This window comes from Nanorana parkeri, unplaced genomic scaffold, assembly GCF_000935625.1.
Source record: "Nanorana parkeri isolate BGI_ZX_2015 unplaced genomic scaffold, ASM93562v1 scaffold272, whole genome shotgun sequence".
Taxonomy (NCBI): domain Eukaryota; kingdom Metazoa; phylum Chordata; class Amphibia; order Anura; family Dicroglossidae; genus Nanorana; species Nanorana parkeri.
The window spans coordinates 737855-761338 of NW_017306540.1; the positions used below are offsets into that span (position 1 = coordinate 737855).

The 23484-nt window shown below is 40.0% G+C and overlaps 1 protein-coding gene across 1 annotated transcript in view; it reads left to right on the plus strand.

Moving 5' to 3' along the window:
* SSBP2 (single stranded DNA binding protein 2) overlaps positions 1-23484 on the plus strand; it is a 196252-nt gene that overhangs the window by 172193 nt on the left and 575 nt on the right. Inside the window, exons 6-16 of the mRNA XM_018557212.1 lie at positions 824-883; positions 971-1037; positions 4137-4207; positions 6311-6378; positions 7510-7558; positions 8847-8882; positions 10439-10493; positions 12522-12592; positions 14495-14573; positions 16094-16122; positions 19809-19907. Of these exons, the coding sequence (XP_018412714.1) occupies positions 824-883; positions 971-1037; positions 4137-4207; positions 6311-6378; positions 7510-7558; positions 8847-8882; positions 10439-10493; positions 12522-12592; positions 14495-14573; positions 16094-16122; positions 19809-19907 (684 nt within the window). The remainder of the gene's footprint in view (positions 1-823; positions 884-970; positions 1038-4136; positions 4208-6310; positions 6379-7509; positions 7559-8846; positions 8883-10438; positions 10494-12521; positions 12593-14494; positions 14574-16093; positions 16123-19808; positions 19908-23484) is intronic.

Sequence of the window (23484 nt, forward strand, 5' to 3'; positions counted from 1 at the left end):
CAGTCATACTTTTTTAAAGAAATAAAAACATTTAAACTTTTACACCAGCGTGTGTATGATTGATATATATTTATTTATTATTAATGCCTTCTGAAGCATTTTGTGAGACCGTAATCTTTTCTGCCTCCCATAGCTTAGAGGCATTTAAACAGACCCATACTGAGACAAATATGATCTAATTTTGATAATACTAGTTACCTGGCTCTTTCTGGCTTCAGTGCTTTAAGTCATTGGCTCTAGTACAACTATACAGCTATGAAGTCATAACTCCGAATCTGCATAATTGTTCTGGGTCATTGGTTTGGAATGTATTAAAGCCATCGAAACAGTATGGGTGCCAGGCAACTAGCATTCTCAGAAGCAGTGGGATCCATCATATTTCTGTTTAGTACAGGTTTAGCTCTAGAAAATAAAATAAGTCTGCTCCTGAAGGTGGAATCTGCAGATAGTCCCCTAAGCAGCGTCAGTTGTGATTGCATGGCAAAAAGTCTCTGCCGTGGAAGCTCAAAGTGCTGATTTCTGTAGGATTTACCCAGATTTTGATTTTCAGAGCTTATTTGTTTAACAGAACTCATCGGAAAAAATCTCAACACGCATCAGAGTTCACATTTTTTTTTACATGGAAGACACTATCCATAAAAAGATGGTTGTTAATGGGGTCAAACACCATAATGTTATATGCAGGTTATATAATGAAATAGAGATTTAACCTAACGAGATCCAATAAAGCAACTTTCACTGGATATGGATTATAACTTTACCTTAACAAATGAAGAAGCATAGATTGCAATTTCATAATTGTTCTAAACTTTTTCTTTTTCAGCCTTTCATGTCTCCTCGTTATCCAGGTGGTCCACGTCCCCCCTTAAGAATACCTAATCAGGTAACGCTCATGTAAACTCCCTAAAGACTATTGCGGGACTGTATTTGAAATAACTACTTTGTATAACAAACCTATTCTTTTATCCAGGGACTTGGGGGTGTTCCTGGAAGCCAGACGTTACTTCCCAGTGGGATGGACCCTTCAAGACAGCAAGGTGATGAGATGTAACCGCTTGCTATAATTACTGTATATATTATTTGCTATATTTTAATTAGTTGCAATTATCATCTGGAGTCGGCTGATGCATTTTATTAACCAGACCATCAGGCTAATCTACTCTACTTATGCAAAGATTCAAGGCTAAACATAATATCAAGTGTTTAACCTCTATTACAACAACAGGCAATGAATATTGATTTTTGTATAGTATTTAACAAATCATTTCCATAAAAGGTAATAGTATTTGACAGTAGCGCTTTTGTGACTGTAAACTGAAAAAGTGAATTGATTTGGCATACTCCAGCCTAGAAGGGGTTTGTCATAGCTTTGAAACATTTCTACAGAAATTGATGAGTATGTTGAGTAAATCCCGGTCTCCGCTCTTTGCATTCTGCGCAGAATATGAGTTACGCTGCCATTCAGTCATTGCTGTGCTGCATCATCACAATCCAAGGTGATGCTTCCGCTAACTGTTGCAAGGCTGCTGTGTCCGGGTGAGGAGCTGGGACCCATTCACTTCTGAGTGTGCGCACATCATTCTATGTCTTTAGCTCAGGCTTTTGCTTGTGGTGTTTATGCCCAAATTTAGGAGTGCCTGAATGGGTTAGTTAATTTTACAATAAAAAGTAGTATGAATAATTTCATACCTAAACCGATTTTATCTTTTTAAAGGACATTATTTGGTACTCTGCTTTTACATTGTTTTTTCTATTTTTGAATTACTGTGCTATTATTTTAATAATGCAGTTGTATCTGACAATTACACTGTTTACATAGATGACATAGCAGAGTTCACTACAGTCTGAAGGCTTATAAGCCTCCATTTTACATGTGATCACTATGCCACAGCTGAGTCACATTTAGAACTACAGAAATTGCTTGTTTGCCTTGATTGCCTCTAAAGGCCGTGTAACAAAATATTAGGTTAAGGGGCCCATCATTTTTGTCCATATCAAGTCTGCCAACATGAAACTGTTCCATTTTGTTTTTTCGGACCAAGACAGACAGGGGGGTAGTTGTATACAAAGAGACACATGTCACCAACACTCAGGGGCACATCATACATATGTTCAACAACACCTTATAACATACCCTCTCCGCCCGCCACCCCAAACCCCCCCTTAACTAAAGCTGTGCAATCTACAAATACTGGAAGGATCAAATAATTAAATAAGACTGGTCAAGCTAAGACATAGCTAATTCAGAGTCTCCATGTGTGGGCAACACAGTAGCCTTATGTGGTCACCAGTGACAATGTTTTATTTAAATATTCTGTTGCTTTGAATGTAGAACACATGCAAAGTCTAATTTTTTGGGAAAATATTGTTTGTGTTGGATGTCAATTAATTTTGTCAGTTTCAAGTTATGTCAGAGAAAATTGTGGCTTCTTCTTCTGTTTTTCATGGAAGGGTATTAACAAATTTGTCGGTCTGTAAATGTCATCAATTAACTACTGGGAGCCTCTGTTTATAATTATTCTATATTTTGTTTTTTTGTCATCACCTGAAATGATCTTTTGTGTCTATCTGCAAAAAAAGCTCGCTGTTAATGCCAGCCACAATGGCAACAGTACCTTTTTAAAGCAGAAATATATGTGATAGTCTGTTAGTTACTTTTTAAATTCAGTATGCTACAAAAATATAACATTCATGCAAGTAATTCAGCATATCCTTGCACTAAAAGGAAAAAAGTGATCACTAAATTAGCAAATAACATCCAAGAATTATATAAATACTTTAGGCTTCTGTGAATTAAAGGCGAAAATCTCATCGACCCCGGCAACAAAAAAAGGAGAAATAATGTTAACAGATATTCTCCACTTTGTCAGCATAGTTCTCTTTTTAGCGGTATCTAAGCCGTTGGCTCCTGAAAATTAGCTTGGTTGTGTTTCTGAGTGGGAGTTTTGGAGCAAGAAATATTAGAATTATTGGCATGGAGATTTCTGGCACAACTAACACTTAATATCTACATTTGTTACACCTGAAAAAATTAATTGTGGCTGAAAAAAGTAATATAGAGCCAAAGGAAATCTCACCGCTCCAATTCCTTAGCCGCCATCAGGACTCCCCTGGTGCTGGTCCAATAGGTGCGTCTCCACCTTGGAATGTAGTAGTATACGAACAGATTGCACTATCCAGAGAATTCCAATACTTCAGATTTTAATGAAATTCACAGCAAATCCAGTATAACAATGAATTAAAGTGTACAAAGCAGCAAATACCAGCACTGCACTCCTCCAACCAGCTACAACCTCTCACATGTTTCACCCGTAGGCTTATTCAAAGAGGTGCAAAAATCTCCCTGCTTCTCTATGAATAAGCCTACAGGTGAAAACATGTGAGAGGTTGTAGCTGGTTGGGGGTGTGCAGTGCTGGTATTTGCTGCTTTATACACTTTAATTCAATGTTATACAGACATTCATCGGACTTACCTGCTTTGCAACCACTCGCACTTACGAGGGACCGCCGATCGACCTCCGACCTTGCGCGTCAGTGTGATGTGTCGCATGCGGAAGTGATGTCCTCCGATCTTCACTGCGGGTCCCAGTAAGTATTTTCATTGCCCGATGTACAGTACACTGTTCGGTACTGTACATCTGCAATGCTATACAGTACTGTACTAATACAGTACTGTATAGATTTCCTCACTTAACGACCAATTCGTTTAACGACCTGGTCGTAGGAACGGAACTCGGTCGTTAAGTGAGGAATACTTGTACTGGATTTGCTGTGAATTTCATTAAAGTCTGAAGTATTGGAATTCTCTGGATTGTGCGGACTGTTCGTATACTACTGAAAAAGGTAATAGTCACTTGCACACCCTATTCTTCAACCTAATCCAAGAAAATTTACCCCGGTGATATTTGCAGTGTAAATACAGCCACATTGATCCCTCATGTTGCTCCTTTACAAAGCATCGGGTAACAGGCTCTCAATGATAAATAAGTAAAATAGGATGACTCTCTCTTTTTAAGTTTGTTAGCAATGAGAAAAAAAAAAGCATAAAGAAGATATCACAACAAACATAACCTTTGAAGCTGAATGGTGGAAAACTATGAAGTAATATATATTTTATTATCTGTTTTGTTTTGTAGGTCATCCAAATATGGGTGGACCAATGCAGAGAATGAGCGGCCCCAGGGGAATGGTTCCTCTTGGTCCACAGGTATGTCATTTGTTTAATAGTAACTAACAGCTGTTCTTATTGAAGTTATATTTCCACCTTTAGGGCAGGTGCACACTATTTTCCGGACCAGATTTGGTCCGGAAAATGGTGTGAACCTGCCGCAGTTCCAGTGCATTCCAGACCAGACAAAATCAGACATGCGGTATTTTTCTGGTCTGATCTGGAACGGACTGCGCTGGTGTGAACAGAGGCCAGAAATAGCATAGGAATACATTAAGATGCATTTTGGGTCCAGAAACAATCTGGTCTGGTCTGGAGATGATCTGGATGTGGTGTGAATGGGCCCTGAAACACACCTCCTCCTTTCGTCTAAACTTATTAGTGCGGTATTCTTACATGTACGTATCCATGGCCATCACACCATGTATGTCTACAGCCTATTACAATACTGATCGGAGTTATGTTCAGTGAATCTAGGAGCAGTACCACTTTATTCTGGAATAGCAGTCCAGGGCACCAGAAATGATACCTCTTAACTTTCTGCGATGAGGAAGAGGGACGCCTTTCAGTACAATGCATTAAGACAATGATACAACCCCTGCCACACCCCCAGTTATGCGGACCATTGAGAATTTACTGTATATACCAAAATCAATTGGTTAAACCGTTTTTTCACTATTACATTTCCTTTATACTGGCTTTTTTAAATAGCAAACAAGGTAATTAAGAGATAGGATAAAGATTTTAGTGTAAAATAACACTTTTGGTAGCAAAATAGAACCTTTCATAGATATCTGTACATCAGACCAAAAAGAGGGACAACTGAGGAGGAAAGAGGAAAAGCGATTTGATTCCAAATGATTGATAGTTGGAGGTATGCCAAGAAGAAACAATCCATACAAAATTTTCTCTCCTCTTCTTATTTGCAAATTTTGTGAGCAGTGAGGAAAGTGACAGAATGTAACACTTGCTTTTCCGACAGCCACTGGGCATAGCGCTGCACCTTCCAGCTAAGGGGACAATACTGTCATATTATTAGCCAATTCACCTCTACCTTTTTGTTAAGCAACATTTAAATTGTAGTGTGTCCTTCCTTCTTTGGAAGGCCAGTTTTGATCAAACTAGGACTCTGGTTACATTTATATTTCTTACACTAAGGGGTCTATTTATAAAAGATTTGCATAGTTTCTTTGTCCAGTGAACCTGTATGTACATTTATTCTGTTTGAGTTAAGCAGGTGTTTAAAGAATTGGGTAAAAATTGATTTTCAAAGTGTAATTTTTCTCTTTTGGTCTAATGTTATTTATACAGAACACAGTGAATGGGGAAAATACCGCATTATGGCCACGAGATGGAGCTGAGGATCATAGGAAATAAATACATTTTAGTAAGTTGATACAATGTTACAATTCAAGAGACCTTTGGAGATAAATGTAACTATTGATACTCTGGGAATAGCAATGGTTACATTTATATGCGCATTCTCTCCAGTGTTTTCTTGAATTGTATCTTGTTACTAACATGTATTTATTTTCTATGATCATTTCCTAGGATTATTTTTTCAGCTTTCTGTAGTGTCCATAATGCGATATTTTGCCCATTCATTCTGTTCTGTATAAATATACCTATTGAAGATAAGTGAAGCCCCCATGTTACCCAATGCAACTTCTCTGTCTGACATTTTGAGTGTGATTCTTGTTGCCTATCAGAATATATTGTCTTTGTACAATATCCCATCAGAAACTGGGCTTGTGCTCTGACAATAAAGACTATTGTAAACTATAAATAAGAAATTTGTTTTAGCCCTGTTCTCACAACAGCTGGGCAACTCGGACAGAAGTAATGTAGCTCAGTTTACCTGGGAGAATAAGCTATGCAAAGTTTTTTGTAAATTAGTGTTTTAAGCATCAGAATTCTGCTACCTCTGTTGTTTTCAGTGTGTTACACATGGTAATATCAGTAGTCATGTGGGCATCCGTAAAGAGGCAGCACACCGGCCTCCTGACTCCAGTGACCGCTTTTCTTTTCTGCCTATAGTTCTGTTTATTCAGACCCTAGGCTGTCATTAATGTGCTCTCTTTTATTTCTCCTTTCCTCTTCGGTTTTGTTTTGTGGTAGTCTGACCCTTGGTTATCATTACAGAGCTATGGAGGAGGGATGCGACCACCTCTTAATGCTCTTGGTGGTCCAGGAATGCCAGGAATGAACATGTAAGTAAGCCACTAAAATACCCATGACCTTATTGCCATTGTGATTTTATGTCCTCGCATTACTTAGCTTTGGTAATCTAAAAGAGATTGTGCAGAGATTATGCACTCCTCATGCTGTAATAAATATTGTCTGTGGCATTGTTCATAATATAACTCTTATCAGGGTGGGTGAATCTAATGGAGATCTCAGTATAAGCGCTCAGCCCACCTGCATGCTGTAATGGCTGTTGCGGCTGTACTCCGGGTTTCTACCAAGATCATTACCAGTAGGGGGATTTATCACCAGATTGCCAAGAAACAAAATATAAAGCCTTGACTGCTTCATCTCCCCAGCATCAGCCAATAACATAAATCGTAGCTTTGGGTGGATGGATCCTTTTAAATAGTGTTTTTTATACATTTATATTATGTTACCATATTGGTGAGGACACCAATAAGAGATCTCCCCGCTGTAATTACAAGCTTTGCAAACTCCCCTGCCATTAATCTTTCAACTCATGACCCATTAAAGTCTTTAGCATTCTTTGTAATATAAAATCAGTTAGAGGTCCAAATGGGAGACTGAAACTCCAATATAATGACTGCAGCACAAGGCTGTTATCTGCTAAAAGGATAACATAAAGCCAGGGGTTCTTCAACTTTCCAGCATCTGCCAAGAATTCAAATATCCATTTTGGATTGAGGGACGCGTTTAAACTGCTGATTTTCGTTCCTGTGAACGCTAATGATAACTTTTCTTTGTGGTAATGATACCCCATAATAATTCTGATACAACAATGCTGCTGAAGGTTTGCTGTCTACACACCTTGAATTTGACACTTGAAATCCAGGATTGGTGCCAGATCCTGGCTGTATTGTGGGCATAAAGCACAAAAGGTTAATTTTCTGCTGTCATGAATGAGCTCGTAGTTGAAGAGGAGTGCAGCAGGAATCATACGCATGTCTATACTTGATGAATTGCCTCTAGAATGACATGATGGGACAGGATATTAAATGTAATGTATGCCCAGCAGATAATTTACCTTGGGAATGAGGCGTTTTATGATGTGGGAATTGAGCAGATTTTGGTTCCATATATGACCTGATGTGCCTGAGGACTGAAAGATGTATTCTTGTTCATTTATTTCATAGGGGACCTGGAGGGGGAAGACCGTGGCCCAACCCTGGCAATGCAAATTCAGTAAGGATACCTATATCTCACTAAAACAACGATTCTGCCAGTGCTAGTTTTAATTTGTTCCTGGTAATGACATGGAACTGTGGTGATTGCTGCTTTATTTTCTGAAAAAATGTACATCTAAGGTAAAAAGGAGCTGAACTATAGAATATCTGTAAAGAATAAGTCAAGGCAACTGGACTTGCTGTATTTTTCTTGCAGTTGTTTCACTGGTCATCCAACCAGCTTTCTCAAAATATATATACATATACATACATACACACTATATTGCCAAAAGTATTGGGACACCCCTCCAAATCATTTGATTTAGGTGTTCTGTGAAATTTCCTTACTACTAAATATTCCGGGGTCAACTCTTAGTGGTATTATAACAAAGTGGAAGCAACTGGGAACAACACCAATGACAGAGCAGGGTCAGCGCATGCTGAAGCGCACAGTGCGCAGAAGTCACCAACTGTCTGCAGAGTCAATAGCTACAGACCTCCAAACTTCGTGTGGCCTTCAGATTGGCTCAACAACAGATTCAAAGTAAATTTGATGGACAGCCTGACACAGTTGCAATGGTTCCTGGTTAGTATTTACAGCTCACTGATGCATTTTACCTGTAGATGACTTGTAGAATTTAACACCAGCACAAAAAGGACATGCTGTATTTTGCAGCATACGGTTATAGCCCTAAGCCCCTCTCACCCCTCTATAAAACACCTTTTGTTGTGATTCTTTTCTGGACAGGAGGCAGACTACAGAGAACAGTCTAATGCAATCGGTAGCTTAGAAATGCTGCCACATGGCCAACAGTAATTATGACGACTCTCAGACCACCACCACTGCAGTCCCTTCAAAGTAATTTGCTAGATCAACTCATGCCAAAATGTTTGTTTTTTTTTAAATTAGTTTAAGGTTAAGAGACGTTACAAACTTTGTCAGGTTTTACTGCTTTGTTTGTTTCCCACTGGGACATTTCTCCTCACTCCCCCAGTTCAGGAAGTGATGGAAAATCTTTACAGTCGGGACAAACCATCAGAAACCGAATACTTTTTTTCTGCATTGTTCCGTGTTATTTTTAGCTTTAATCTTTAGAGGACATGGCTTCAACACAGCTATTACCTGGTATAAAAGCAGCTACTCCTTATAAGCCAATAAACATTTAATATTTGTGTGCCACACGATGAACTAATCTGGCTAACAAGAAGAATATGTCTTGCAAACAACATTATACAAAAAGGAAACCAATCGATAGATGTTGTCTCTGAGCAATAAAAGAGTAACTTTGATTTTTATTTGCTTTCAGATACCTTACTCATCTGCATCTCCCGGGAATTATGTAGTAAGTTCATCTGGTGTTGTTTGCTCATTGGAATTGATGTTACATTTTATTTAGTCAAAGAAATAGTTATCCAGATGTTAAGAGGAGCCCTTGTGTATTGTGTGCACAGTGAACATCTGAGCCATGTTCGGCTGTTTTGTCTGTCGTTTAATATGCATATGTTGATATTCGTTTGAAGAACCGTTACCAATCTGTGCACAGATGCAGGGAGAGCCGGGCTTAGCTACATAATACCATCCACCGCAATAAGTGTGACTGTTAAAAGGTACTTCAGATTCTGAATACCTCATTGCTGCAAATGATTCTGAAGAGTCTAATGCGGTCAGTTTATTGGAACCAATAAATGTACTGGCACATAATCCCTAAAAACAAACCATACATTTTTATGCCCATAGGATCATTGCTTCCACTTTTATACATTTTAAATTTGTTTTCATCACACGGAGTAATGTTAAGTCACAAGGTAAAACATGAAAAATCCAAACTAAGTTCCTAGCGGTAGAGAAAATATTTGAAGGAACAGACAAAAGGGGCATTCATAAACCTTGTGCAGGCTCAAAGCATTGCTTTTCTTGGTTTCATGTATTTGTTTACAACGTGCATATTTATCATTAGTTTAAAAAAAAAAAATGTACACACACACACTTTTTACTGTTTTATGAAGTAAATAGCAAACTAGTTTTCTATATTAGTAAAGCGGTTTTTGTAATGTAAGACGTTTTCCTAAGGGCAGTAAGAAGTTTTCCTAAGGGCACTTAAGTCCCAACCTGAACGATAACGTAATTGTAAACAATGCCTTTGTTTAATATTATTACTACAGGTATTTATAAAGCACCAACAATTGATGCAGCGCTTTACATAGTTGCACATTCACATGAATCTGAGTTTACAATCTAAGATCCCTATCTCACATGCATGCATACAGGGCCGATCTAGACAGGAGCCAGTTAACCTACCAGCATGTCTTTGGAGAGTGAAGGAAAACCATGCAAGCACAGGGAAAACATGCACAGCATACAGTCTATTTTGATTGTCTCACCATCAACAATATTAAGCCAAACCTGGCTTAAAATGCATCTAAAACCCAAAACTTGTTTGAGTTTTGGATAGAGCGGTAAGGGACAAGAACCCCTGTCAGATATGTATTGGTGTCTATGTCCTCATTGAGAAGATTCACTCTCTCTATTTATCCTAGTGACTATACAACCAAGACTGAAAGTAAGTGAAATTCAAAAATTTGGTGTGTCACCAGAACAGGAGTAGAGGAGAAACCTTCCAGTGGGGACAATTACTGTGGTGACAACTGCTTAGAGAGAGTTTCCCTTACTTTAGAGAGATTTCCTCTCACTTCCTGTTGTATCTACAAAAGGGATATCTCTACAATTGGACATAGACAGGAAAAATTCTATACACTATCTAAAATAATAACATTTATACCAGCCATCATCAACTCAGACTGTGTAGTTGTTTCCATGTATTCTAATAAATATATTTTGTATTCCCTGCATTTCTTATGACTGAAGGTAATGGAATGTCTTTTGTCTCCTTCCCTGCAGGGTCCTCCTGGTGGTGGTGGTCCTCCCGGCACACCTATTATGCCCAGCCCAGCAGGTACAGTTCTCACATTTACATGTTCTAAATAACACTGTCACCATGTACAAAATAGAGAAAAGATCTTGCCCATTCCAGTCATTGTTGTTGTAGAAAAGCAAAGAAAGTACCTACCCAACTGCTAAGGCCAACGCCTCCATGTTCCCCATCTGTACCAGATACAAAACCTCAGAGAATATACAAAAAAATAAGGGAAAACTATTATGCTATTTCTGGCAATGATGCTATCACATGTGTATATACCACAAATATATCCTTTGCTCCTATGTAATGATCATTCCTTATTTTCAACCACAGTTCTGTGCATTTAACTGGACAGCTTAGTTCTTGTATCTCCCTTCTGCACCTTGTATTAACCCCTTTGTGACTGACGATGCACAGTGTATGTCGCCAGCATCGGGTCTGTTTAAACTTGTAAAGCCGACTGTCGGCTTTACAACAGAAGCGATTCTGGCGACTTACCTGTCGCCAGATCGCTTCTGTGTCCCGTAGAAGGGTATCGCCGCACACGCCGGAGTGAGACCAATAATTCTAGGGCCAGTATTTTGGGCTATCTCTAAATTGATGACCTGTGGGGGCTTTTAAAGTGTCTTCTATGGACTTTTTGGGGTACTGCAGTTTTTCGCCGTTTCACGGACGCACGCAATTTGTAACCTGGGCATGTTGGGGTTCGTTTTACTCGTTGTAACCTCATCTTTTAGATTTCATTAAAAAAAATTGTATTTTGTTGTGTTTTGGGGCATTTAATTAATTTTTTCACTAAATGTTGTGGTTTAATAAGGAGTTGTGCTAATATTGCGCAACATAAAAATTTGCAACTACCACCATTTTATTCTATAGGGTCTTGGCATTCAGAAAATATATAATGTTTGGGGGCTTCTAAGTCATTTTCAGGCAAATGTGGAATATAACATGGGTGCAAAAAATGAAAAAAAAGGCCTCAGTCATGAAGGGGTTAGAGAAGACACTGTTTCATATTCGTCCCCAGGCAGGTTTACCTGTGACTGACTTTCTTGACTAGTAGTCTAAATCCCATCAACTGCCGTTCCACTGTCCAGCTAAGCTGACTAAGGCCCCGTTCACATATAGCGAATTGTCGCGCGATTTCGCGCATTTTTGCCGCGCGATATCGCGAGAAGTCGCCGGCCAATGTTATTCAATGGAGCTGTCTTAACTCCATGTCGCGCGTCGCTCGTCGCGGTCGCAAGTCGCTTCTACCGGACCCTTTTTTCGACGGATTTTGCGCGATTTTACTTTTTTTCTATGGAGCCCGACGGGGAAGGTCGCGCTACCGTCGCTGGAACGTCGCCCCGAAAGTCGCGCTATCCCGGCCGTGCGGATCCGCTGCAAAAGGTATGTCGCTATATGTGAACGGGGCCTTAGACGTAGGACACGGAGGTGACGTTTGTTGGGATGTAGTCCTAAAGCCAGGGAAGTTATTCCCAGTAACAAAGTGAAACCTGTTTAAGAGAGGCCCACATTTTTTGGCTACTGAAAGTTTATTGTCTCTGACAGGTTAATTTTACTGTGTAATTTTATTCTACAACAAATGTTTCCATTTCTTATTGATCTTACAATGTCATGTAAAGAAAGTAGGATTGCAACCCCAAACATAGAGGTTCAATGCTTCAAAAAATTGCAGTCCAGACATCTCTGTGTCTTAGTGAGGCCGTAATGTGGGACCACTGGGATATCTCTGTCCATCTCTGTTCTATCAGTATTGATGAAGAGAAGATCAGATGAAAATTCTATCACCCTTTTCCATTATTACACTAATGGTTCACTTGTATAGTCATTTACGTTTCACATTCAGTAGCATATCTTCTGACAATCTCCTCTTATATATGAACAGTTGATTGAAAAAGGAGAAAATGCTAACCGTAATACTAAGATTCTGGCTAGATAAACATTCATTGTTTTATTACAATAGTTTGTTTTCCTGTAGCAGATTGTTAATGTAAAGCGAAAATGAAACATTGCTTTTGTGGTGTCAAATGATTAAATACCATATGTTTATTTATGTTTCAGATTCCACAAACTCTGGAGACAATATGTACACATTAATGAATGCAGTTCCTCCTGGCGCCAACAGACCTAATGTAAGAGCTGTTCATAGAGGAAAGTCACCTAGTCAGCATTGTATTACTGATTAGCCTTGAACTTTATTGCAAGAGATAGAATGAAGGAATGTACCATATTTTTATGTGTATGAAATGTCCTTTTGTTGGTCTCTTGAAACAACCATTGCATTTGTATGAACTGAGTTATAAGTAGCATTCCTGGAGAGACATAAAGGCTGATAATAATAACTACATATATTGAGGATAATGCTAAGAAGAGTTTTAGATTGCATATTTGCTGCTAAGCCCCACCTCCCTACATTCCTATTAGCTTATCACTATGATGGGCAGCGCCACTGCAAGGAGGCAAAAATGGATAGTCAGGTTTAAGCAAGTGTCGAAGCTTTGCCTGTAAGAATCTCCTGAGATTCACTTCTAGGTCCCTGCACTTTATACCTCCAGCAGGTCTTCCTACCCCCCACCCCCACCCCAGTGACAGAGTTTCTTTAAGCTAAAACTATCAAGATAGAAATCGGAGCTGGCATTGCTGACTTCTTTTCAAACGTGAAACAGGGTTGCGCAATTCCTATCAGAGGAAGCCCAAGACATGCAGTTCCGGGTGCTGGGCAGGTGGGGGTTTTTTTTTACATTTTGCCTTGCAGAGCTAAATGTAAAGCAGAGGAGGCGCCGCACGATTTGTACAAGTAATCTGGGCAGCTGTATGGCCACTCAGATAATTTGTAGCAGCCTGCTTTTCCTGCCCCACCTCCTTGCCGTGGTTTTCAGGAGAAGGAGGGAGGGAGATCAGCTCCTTGCTGTTCTCCCTCTGTAGTGTGAATGCAGAAGTGATGTGTATTACATCACTTCCGCATTCACCTGTCAATCATCTGGCTCCTACTGCCAGAGAGAAGAAGCTGATGAAGCAAATCTGTGGTTCATCAGCTTCTTTTGGGGTCTCCAGGTGACATTAGGGGTCTAGAGACCCCTAATGTCTCCATAAAGAGGACCTGTCAGTGTGCCTGTGCTAATATATAGGGGGATGGTATCCGAAGTGAGAGCAATCATTTTAGGGCCATCAATCACTGATAACACTAAACTGATGAGCAGTAAAAGCTTTTAATGCGTCGCCTATGGCCAATTTTGGGTAATGTAGTTTTTTTGAGGTTTCGCGGGCATGCGCAATTTTATGGCTTTACATGTTTGGTGTCTCTTTACCCAACGTGACCCCATCTTTTATATTTTACCAAAAAATTTGGTAATAATAAATGTTTTAGAATTTAATATTGGGGAAACTGTTTTTTTGTTTTTTTTTAAATCTGTAGTTTTTCCTTAATATATTAAAAAATAAAAACCCCAGTGGTGATTAAATACCACCAAAATAAAGCTCTATGTGTCCCCAAAAAACGGTATAAAATTAATTTCAGTACAGCGCTGCATGGCGGAATAAATGTCATTCAAAGTACCGCAGCGCTGAATACTGAAAAATGGCCTGGATGGGAAGGGGGTTTAACACCGCGGATGTCAACTGGTTAAACTACATTTTCTGTGTGATCATGGCCTTTCTTTTGGATCTCATGATTTAATTTGCAGCCTTTAAATTACATTGTACCGCAGTGGAAGGGTCCAAAACAATTGCATCCAATATACAATGAACAAGAATAACATGCTGAAATAACCCCACATTGTCATATATTGTGAATGGTCTATGAAGCACCAGTAGATGGCAGATACATGCAGACGGCACAACTATTTATTTATATTATCAGATTAGTGAGGTAATTTAATTCATGGTTAATTAAAAAAAGAGCATTTCAGCTAACTTAACCTGAGCAAGGCTACATTATTGAAAATAGTGCAAAGCACACTGATCCATTACTCTTTTTTTTTTTTTGGTGTTGTTGTTGGTAAAGTCATTTTACCTGCATTTTTTTTTTTTGCTAGTTTCCCATGGGCCCTGGATCAGATGGTCCAATGAATGCATTAGGGGGAATGGAACCGCACCATATAAATGGCTCATTAGGTAAGTTTCTCATTAACTTTACTAATACGTAATTTGCTGTATTTTGTCTGTGTCTTTTATCCGCTCATAATGAATAAAGACATTTCAGAATATTTCAAACTTTCCTGTATTGGGTAGGTTCCGTTTATGTATTTGATATTGTAGGTGAGTTTTAGTATGAAAAGTGGTACATGTGAAAATGTATCCACAGTATAGGAAGCTTTTCAAAACACAGGAAAACAATGTACAGATCAGCAGTAGATCTAATAAGGTTTGGCTGCCATACATATGTGGACCATCGCAGCTACTGAATTTATACATCCCATTCCAAAACCATAGGCATTATTATAGCGTCGCCCCACACCCCCATACTTTCTCTGCCGATTTTGCAGCCTCCACTTTTTGGGGGTGTTGTGGGAATTCAGCAAAAATCAATTTTGTTAAGTCAAGTAATGATGTGAGAAGAGAAGACCCATTTCATCTCAAAGGTGTTCAGTAGGGTTCGGGTCAGGGCTCTGTGTAGGCCACTTGAGCTCCTCAACACCAAATGTGTCAACCCATGTATTTATGTACCTGGTTTTGTGCACCTGCACTTACAGGTGTCCACCTACGTTTGGCCGTATATATTGTAGGTGTTTCCATAATAAAGAGCCCCTAGTCCTACTGTTACTTTATGTATTGAATACATTGCTCTCAATTAAAAAAACTAATCATGTCACTTTTTTTATACTTTAAAGTACTGTTGCCACATTTGAAAGTATTCATAACTATTAAAGATGAAAGGGTGTTATTATATGGAACTGCATGACTGGTTTACTTCTTTGGCATCCCTTGCATGTAAAGAAAGTTAGTGATTTCTGAACATATATTATAGAGAATATAGCAGGTATCTCCTCACTGATGGCATGACCCCCTCCCCTTTCCCAGACCAATTTTACTATGCCTTTCTTATAATTCGGACACTGAGTTCCCAGTGCTTTATATACCACACTTAAATGGGCGGTATATGTAAGTAAAAGGGGCATTTATTTTGTTTTATGATAACATTAGAATAGTTAGTCAAGTATAACATCTCCCATGCCGGAGCCCAAGTGACTCTTCCACACATGAAGAGCTTTTGATTGAAGCCAGCTGTCATTTTAAGCCAAAACTGATGAAAGTCAAGTTCTAACACATACAGCCCTCCTAATGTTACTTTTTTGTAAGATCCGGGCTCCTACAGCTTTCTGTGTTCTCTGCACAGATTATCTCTTGATTGTGTGCTAACACTAGCCTTTTCTCAGCTCTCAGGAATCAAAAAATAAAAGCTTCTATAATTTGTCAGCTTGATGCATAATTATAAACCACTGATGACCTGCAGAGATTGAAGGCTGTGCTAAGTACAGATCTCTGCTAGCATTTATAAAGAGTGACAGGTCATTAGTCTGAGAATTAGCATATCCCGTTAAGTTTTGTGTCACATTCATAAATGTCCACCTGTGACTGTAAAGGTGAAGTTTTGATGTGTGTCTAATGTGTTGCTGTACTTTGTTTTTTATTAGGCTCAGGGGACATGGACAGTATTTCCAAGGTAAGTGCATATTGTAAATGGTGTAATGGGGCCATACGTAGAGATCCAATGAGCTTGGATAACTTGTTTTAACTTGGCTGGGCTAACAGAGATGTATTCCTTCTTTGCTAAATAATGGTTTAAACTTCGCCAAATGCCCTCCTCTTCTCTTGATGTATCCCTTGATACTGCTTTTACTAGCCACTAAGCCAGGCTCTTTGCACAGTCAAAGGGCAGTTTGTGGTACCATGAAGTCTTGGAAAGTCACAAGTAACAAAGCAAAGATCGTGTGGTGTCTGCTGGCAGTGCTTTTGTGGTAGAAATTTAAAAATGTTCTTTTTTTTAACCTAAATATGGCTGTGTGTTTAGGAATGCCACTGTAAAACTTGCATGTTTTTACCAGCTGGGTACAAAGGGCTTCTAACATGCTCTTTGGTATGAATCTAAGTCTGTACAAAATAGAGGATTCGTTCTTTGCTAAATTCCAGTTTTACCTGACATTTTTGTAGTTCTAAATCCCATCTGATGGTTGTTTAACTAGTTGCAGACATTGGGCGTCCTACAAGTAAAATAACTTACTTTGGGCATGTGCAGTACACCCAGCTCCTCCTCCTCTCACACAGCTCTCCAGCTGCATTCCTGGCTGTCAAAATGACAGCTAAGACTTTATTTACACAGGAGCAGATATTTCCGCTCATGTGTACACTGACATTCAAAGCAGACTGCATTCTCAAGAAGAGTTACAATGAAACGATGTTATTATTGCTTCATTGTAACTTTTCTGGCTCATTCATACCAGATCACAGGGGTTATATTTAACACCTTATTAACCCTCCGTGAGCCATAAATAGCCCTCATTCCTTTACTCCTTAGCTGTTATTTTCTGATTATTTTTTTTATTGATTTTTTTTTTGTACCATTTACATTTTATTTTTTTTTACTCTGTGTTTTGAACTGACATAGTTATACATGAGTATAAAAGTGCATATATAAACGTGGACAGATCTGTTAGTATCCTTCTACAAAAAAGAAGAATTTACACTTTCTGTTTAAATACATTAAAACAAACCAAAACAATGTGGCATCTATCATTGTTTATTCAATATTCCATATCAGACTTTGCTTTTGAATTTTGATTCACCAAAATAATTTAAATAGGACAAATGAAAACGGCATGGACAAAATTAATGGGATCCTTTACCTAATATTCAGTTGCACACTCTTTAGTGGTAGTCACTCCAAATCAAACAATTTCTGTAGCTCCTAATGGGTCTTCTGTGGCCACCAAAAGGTAGTTTGGACCACTCTTCTTAAGCAAACTGCTCCAACTGTCTTGGGTTTGAAAGGTGCCTTCTCCAGACTGCATCTTTCAGCTCTTTCCATAGTTTTAATGGGTTTCAGACCAGGACTTATGGAAGGCCACTTCAGAACAGCCCAACGTTTTGTTCTTAGCCATTCTTGGGTGCTTTTAACTGTTGGGTCATTATTCTGTTGAACGACCCATGACCTGTGAATGAGACCGTGCTTTCTCACATTGGGCAGTACGGGAAACGTACTGAATTTCTTGATAGTCTTAAGATTTCTTAATGCCCTGCACAGACTCATGGCACCCTGTACCAGAGGCAGTGAATTAGCTCCAAAACATAGCTGAGCCTCCCCCTGTTTCACAATAGGTATACTTTTCTGTAAAAGCTTAATTTTTTTCATCTGTGAACATGCTCTTTTGGTCACATCCAAGGAGGTTAGCTAAATTCCCATGGACCTTAAACGTCTTAATTTTTGAAACTGCAGTCAAAGGTATATCAAGCTGCTTGGAAATGGTCTTACAGCCTTTACCTTTGACTTGCTGGCCCACATTTTCTTTTTGATCTCCTTAGACAACCATCTGCTTTACTTTCTGCAGTCCATGTTCAGTGTGGTGCACACCTTGATACCAAACAGCAGAGTAACTACTTTGGTCCATTTAAATAGGATGACTGACTGATTGTAAGATTGAAGACATGGGTGATACTAGTTACAGAAAACAGTTTAAAATAGCTCTATGATCCAATTATTTATAATCTTTCCTAGGGGTACCAGCACATCTGCCCAGGCCATTTTAGAATCATTTTGTAGAGTAAACAATAACTTATCTCTTTTCACACTTTCTTTGCTCTATGACATGCCAAAGGCATGCAGGTATACATGAGACAATTTCATTTCATTTCTTTTTAGGAGCAATGAAACATTGTTTCAGTGAGCTGTAAGGGTACCAGAAAATGTGTCCACGTCTGTATATGCACAATTACAGTAATCTTATAAAATAATCATCTGAGTATGTTTTCATAAAATAACTGGAATTAACCGTTAACATTTAAACTTTTTTTTTCATTTGTTTGTACCTTAATTTTTTTTAGCAAGCGAAAATAGTACATCGCCAGCACACCGAGGTCAAACATCCAAATGCGTCTTGTCACATGCAAGCAATGTTTCGGGACCACTTAGGGTCCCTTCATCAGGCAAAGTAGGAGTGCGGTTACAAAAATGTATCTTATTTCTGCATCACTCGGCTGTAGGTCCTCAAGTCATCGCTGAATTTGTGCTGACACTGCCCTTCCTTCTGGTGGGTGGCTACTTTTGTTCCCCATGGTCCCTGTGTAAAGTAGCCACCTCTCCAAGCTCGCTTTGGTGATGGGACTACAATGTATTGAGATTGTAGTCCATCACAGGAGCGAGCTTGGAGCGGTGGCTACTTAACAACACACAGGGACCATGGGGAACAAAAGTTGCCACCCTAAAAGTGTCGCGCGGTGCGCACCCCCCTTGTGGCGCCACGTTCTAGACTTAAGGACAGTGTCGGCACCCATTCAGAGATGATTTGAGGATCTACAGCTGAGTGATACACAAGCTACATTTTTGTTAATAGTTCAGGTACTTGAATACATTTTTAAGATTTGACTCCTGAGTTTAGTGCCACTTTAAGTGATGACAAAGTTAGCACCAAATCAATAGGCCCAGAGTGGAAATGTAAACATTACTCTGGTTTATAGAGGGTGTGCTGGTGCAAGAGTTGTACTAGTTAAATCATTATGTAGTCGTGATAGACTGTCATAAACGGTACATTGCAGCCTAGTCACTGGACTTTATCAGAACATTGATGTCAAAAACAAGATTGTCCAGGAGCAAGTGGTTAGTTATGTAAAACAAGAACTTACCTAGAAGTCAGACTTTATGACACTTTCTACACAAAGACAAATGTCCAAACAAAGCTTTCACTAAAGTGTGCATTCAAATTGAAATTCTGCACAGGTCCCCAGGTGAGTGAAGGAAAGGAAAGTGCAAACTACTGGGGATGGAGGGAATTGAAGCAAATCTGTTATTCTTCCCTGAGTGGGCATAACATAGGGTTCCTTTAAAAGAAACCTGTAATAAGCAAAAAGTGAAGGCAGTCCTAGCTGACCTGCTTCTCAAAATCCTAGTTGTCTGTCTCTTGCTTCACTACTTCAGTACTTGGACTAAACCTCTACAAAACCTTTAGGATACCATTATCCTTCCCACAGGATATACCCAAATATCCTGGCTCTGTTAAAACATTTGGAATAGATGCATATAAAAAGAATGCGGTTGTAGAGAGTCTGTACATACTGTATATTCTTCACATATACAAATAATGGTAAAGCTCCATTGCTTTTAATATCATTGTACCTCGTCTTGTTTTCTGGATATAGAACTCTCCAAACAACATGAGTCTGAGTAACCAGCCAGGCACGCCAAGAGATGATGGTGAAATGGGTGGAAATTTCTTAAACCCCTTCCAGAGTGAAAGTGTGAGTATTTTCTATGTCACTTGGAACTTACAACAATAACATCCTCTGTTGGAATCTCTGCACCGGCCACTGTAAGGTCTCTGCATGGGATACTAAAGCATATCTATCCTCATTCCTCAAGAACAAAAAATAAGCATTTATAAGTCCTTGGATGTGGCGGCAGCATTAGTTTTTACTTTTTAAGGCTAAGTACACTTTATGCTAGTACAAAAAAAAACTCTTTTGATCTCCTCAGAAATCTTTTGTCTTAAAGTACCTATGGACTGAACTGAAATCTCAAACGAAGTGTTTGCAGTCCAGAGTGATGACACTGCTGCTCCATAGATACAGTGCAGAGCCAGGGTTGTCCTAGGACGAGAAGTGTGTTACTGGCAGAAACACCAGATGAAAACAAAGGGGGAAAAATAAAGATGCACTAAAAATCCAGCCGAAAATGGTACTATGGGCAAAATGCCAATTCGTCGGTCTGTGTCCCTTCCGATCCCTGCTGCTCTCCACCGCCTGTGTTGGCAGAGGCAGCGGGGATCGGAGGGGACACAGAGCCAACCCAGCTGCCAGCGGGAGGGGAGAAACTGTCAGGAGGCCGAACGGGGCTGTGCAGGGAGAAGCCAACTGTCAGGAGATCAAGTGGGGCGGTGCGGGGATGAGAGAAGCCGTCAGGAGGCCAAGCGGTGCAGGGAGAAAAGAGGCTGTCAGGAGGCCAAGTGGGGTGGTGCGGGCGGGGAGAGGACAGTTGTCAGGAGCTGAAAAGGGTGGCGCTGGAGAAGAGCTTGGCCTCTTGTGACAGGCAGAGCACAAACACAATCTGAGTGTAAATAATTGAGGACATAATAAGCTTTCTGTGTCTCCAGTTATGAATGAACAGGAAGTGCTCTACATCACTTCCTGTTCATTCATGATTGTGGACTTAGTAACTGATACCATCTCCTCAGTTTATGAATGGACAGGAGCACTTAGTATAGAGGCTTCCTGTTCATTAATAACAGGGGCTACAGAAATAGAGATTTCTAGAGATTGAGTGTCCTCAATTTCTTTTTCGGTTTCGGCCTGACAACTTTTTTTAGTTTCGGTCTAAAAATTTCATTTCGGTGTATCTCTAGAAAAGAACTCTAGAAGAAGGAAACTAATACAGACACCACATCTAAGGACTAGTAAGCTGCAATATATTGCATATGTGGTTAGATATGCACTAATAACATTTGGGTTCAAGATAGGTTTTCGGCTTTGTTTAGGTATGTTTAAGTGTCCAGGGTGAGAATTCAAGTGTTAGGAATTAATGGGTTAATGTAGTGCAGACCACTGCACAGCCCAGCTGGAGACCCTGCCTGATCTATTTGTAACCGGTGTGGTAATGGAGTAGTGGGAGATCATGTGACCACCAGCGTGGTGATTAAAGGAAAGTTTATGCCCCACAACAAACTTTCCTGCTGCCTGTTAATTTTAGCAGCTTCTCTTTGCTCGCAGCACTTGAGTTGTGAGAACAGAGGGAGGGCTCTGCAACAGGAGGTGTTAAGTATGGAAAAAAACACAAAGTAGTTTTTCTTTTTATAGATCATTGGCAAGTTACAGCTCTTGATATGTAAAATATACACACCTGCTTATTGACCATCCAACACTGAAGTATGTTTTTTTGCATCTTTGGTGTCCCTGTTGCCAGGATGAATAGGAGAAAATCATTTAGTGGAAATATTTGTAAGTATTAACTCCAGCCAGAATAAAACTTAACCCTTGCAGTGATGTTACCCCAGCACTGTAAGGGTTAAGTGCTCGTTTTCTTCTAGAGTCTAAAACAAATATATATGCACACCTGAACCTCGGCCCCAGCTGGCTGCTAGGCCTGTCCCTGCAGCAGTGGAATGTCCCTCGGTGTCCTCATGTCTAATACACTGACGATGACTCATGGATCCTTAGACCACCAGAGTAAAGGGGGAGAGAGAGGCTGCAAGGAGCGGTCTAGCAGCTAGGTGGGACTGAGGTTCGGGTGAGTATATCTTTGTAATTTTAGACCCTAGATCAAAACTAACACTTAACCCTTGAAGTGCTGGGATAGCCTCACTGCAAGGGTTAAGGTTTATTCTGCCCAGAGTTCTTCTTTAAATATACAAACCATTATGCAAATAAACTAAAACCAATTTTTTTGCATTTTTGTCCATTTCTCTATTTAAAAAGTATTTTTAGAGTATTTTTTAAAATAAATGACCAAATGAGGGACCTACATGGGCTTAAACAATGGTGTGAAGATCATTTCAGGATTTTGCTCATACACAGAAGACCATCAGAATGAACGCTTGGCCAGAAATATTTTTCTACAAGTGGCAAGGCAATGTAGTTAAGAACATTTCATTGGATTGGGGTCAGGTTAGTATAAGATTGGGGTCGCGTATTGGTGCAGTTATACTGTAATCATTAGGGTGCAGGTTAATGGGAGGGGTTAGTAAGAGAGAGGAGGAGGTTATGGTTTAGAAATAGGATTTTGTGTGGAGGAATGCTTGCTGGCAGCTAATTTCCTAATGGGGTAGAGTGTCGCCCTACGCTGCCCACCCTCCTCTCTCACACATTACTGTTGTCAAGGTACAGTCACAAAAACTGAAATCCTCTTCTAAGATTTACTGTGGAAAAGTTGGATAAGCATGAGGTAACAGCACAGAAAATGTATTACTGCAACCTCTCAATATCATTCTGCAGTAAATTAACATTCTCTACAATTCTAGGTTACACTGTAGGGATCTCTTCAAAACCAATGTTTATCGTTTTGAATGGCATGTTCCCTTAAAGGAGAACTATGATGTGAGTGCTTTTCACTCACCTCATAGTTCTAGCCGACCTGTGACAATGAGACTGTCACAGGTCGGCTCAGTAGATCGGGAGGTGAGCGAACACATACCGGCGTTCGCTCACTTCTCGATCCTGTCACGGCTCTCTGCCGTGACATGGGAGGGGCTGGATTCCCCCCTCCCCGCTCCGATCCGCCAGCGCTGACTGGCAGAGCAAATGGGGGAGGGGGCGGGTACAGCTGGCTCTGCCTCTAGATAGGCAGAGCCGGCTGTCACTCACGCAGCTGGGCAGATCCAGACATAATTGTCAGGGACCGCTTCAGCTGCGGCGTTTCAGTATACCGCGAGCTACAGCTCGCGGTATACTGAGCTTAGGGTGACGGGAGGGCGCTAGTTTGTGTCCTCCCGTTATCCTAAGGAGAACTATGGGGAAAAGCCTTAACCCCATAGTTCTCCTTTAACTATTTCTAGAATTTTGAGTATAGTTATACTTTCATGTTCTCTGTGTGGAGAATGCTAAGGCACAGTGTGTTATACTCTCTGCTCTTTGGCTCCTTAATGGGAAAAGCAAGAAAAGTCCTGCATCCAATCAGATTGTTCAGGTATTTTGGGAGCCAGCAGGGCTGACTAGCAAAATGCTGCAGCTTGGCCCAGTGGGAGATTCCTTCATCCACACAGTTTAGCGTAGATGGAGGAATGTGTTGCACTTTTTCCATCTGACCATAGAAAGTCTGCAGATAATCTATAGGTGTATGGCCAGCTTTACACTGTTTTGACCGTTGAATACCAGCTGGAGGCCCTTA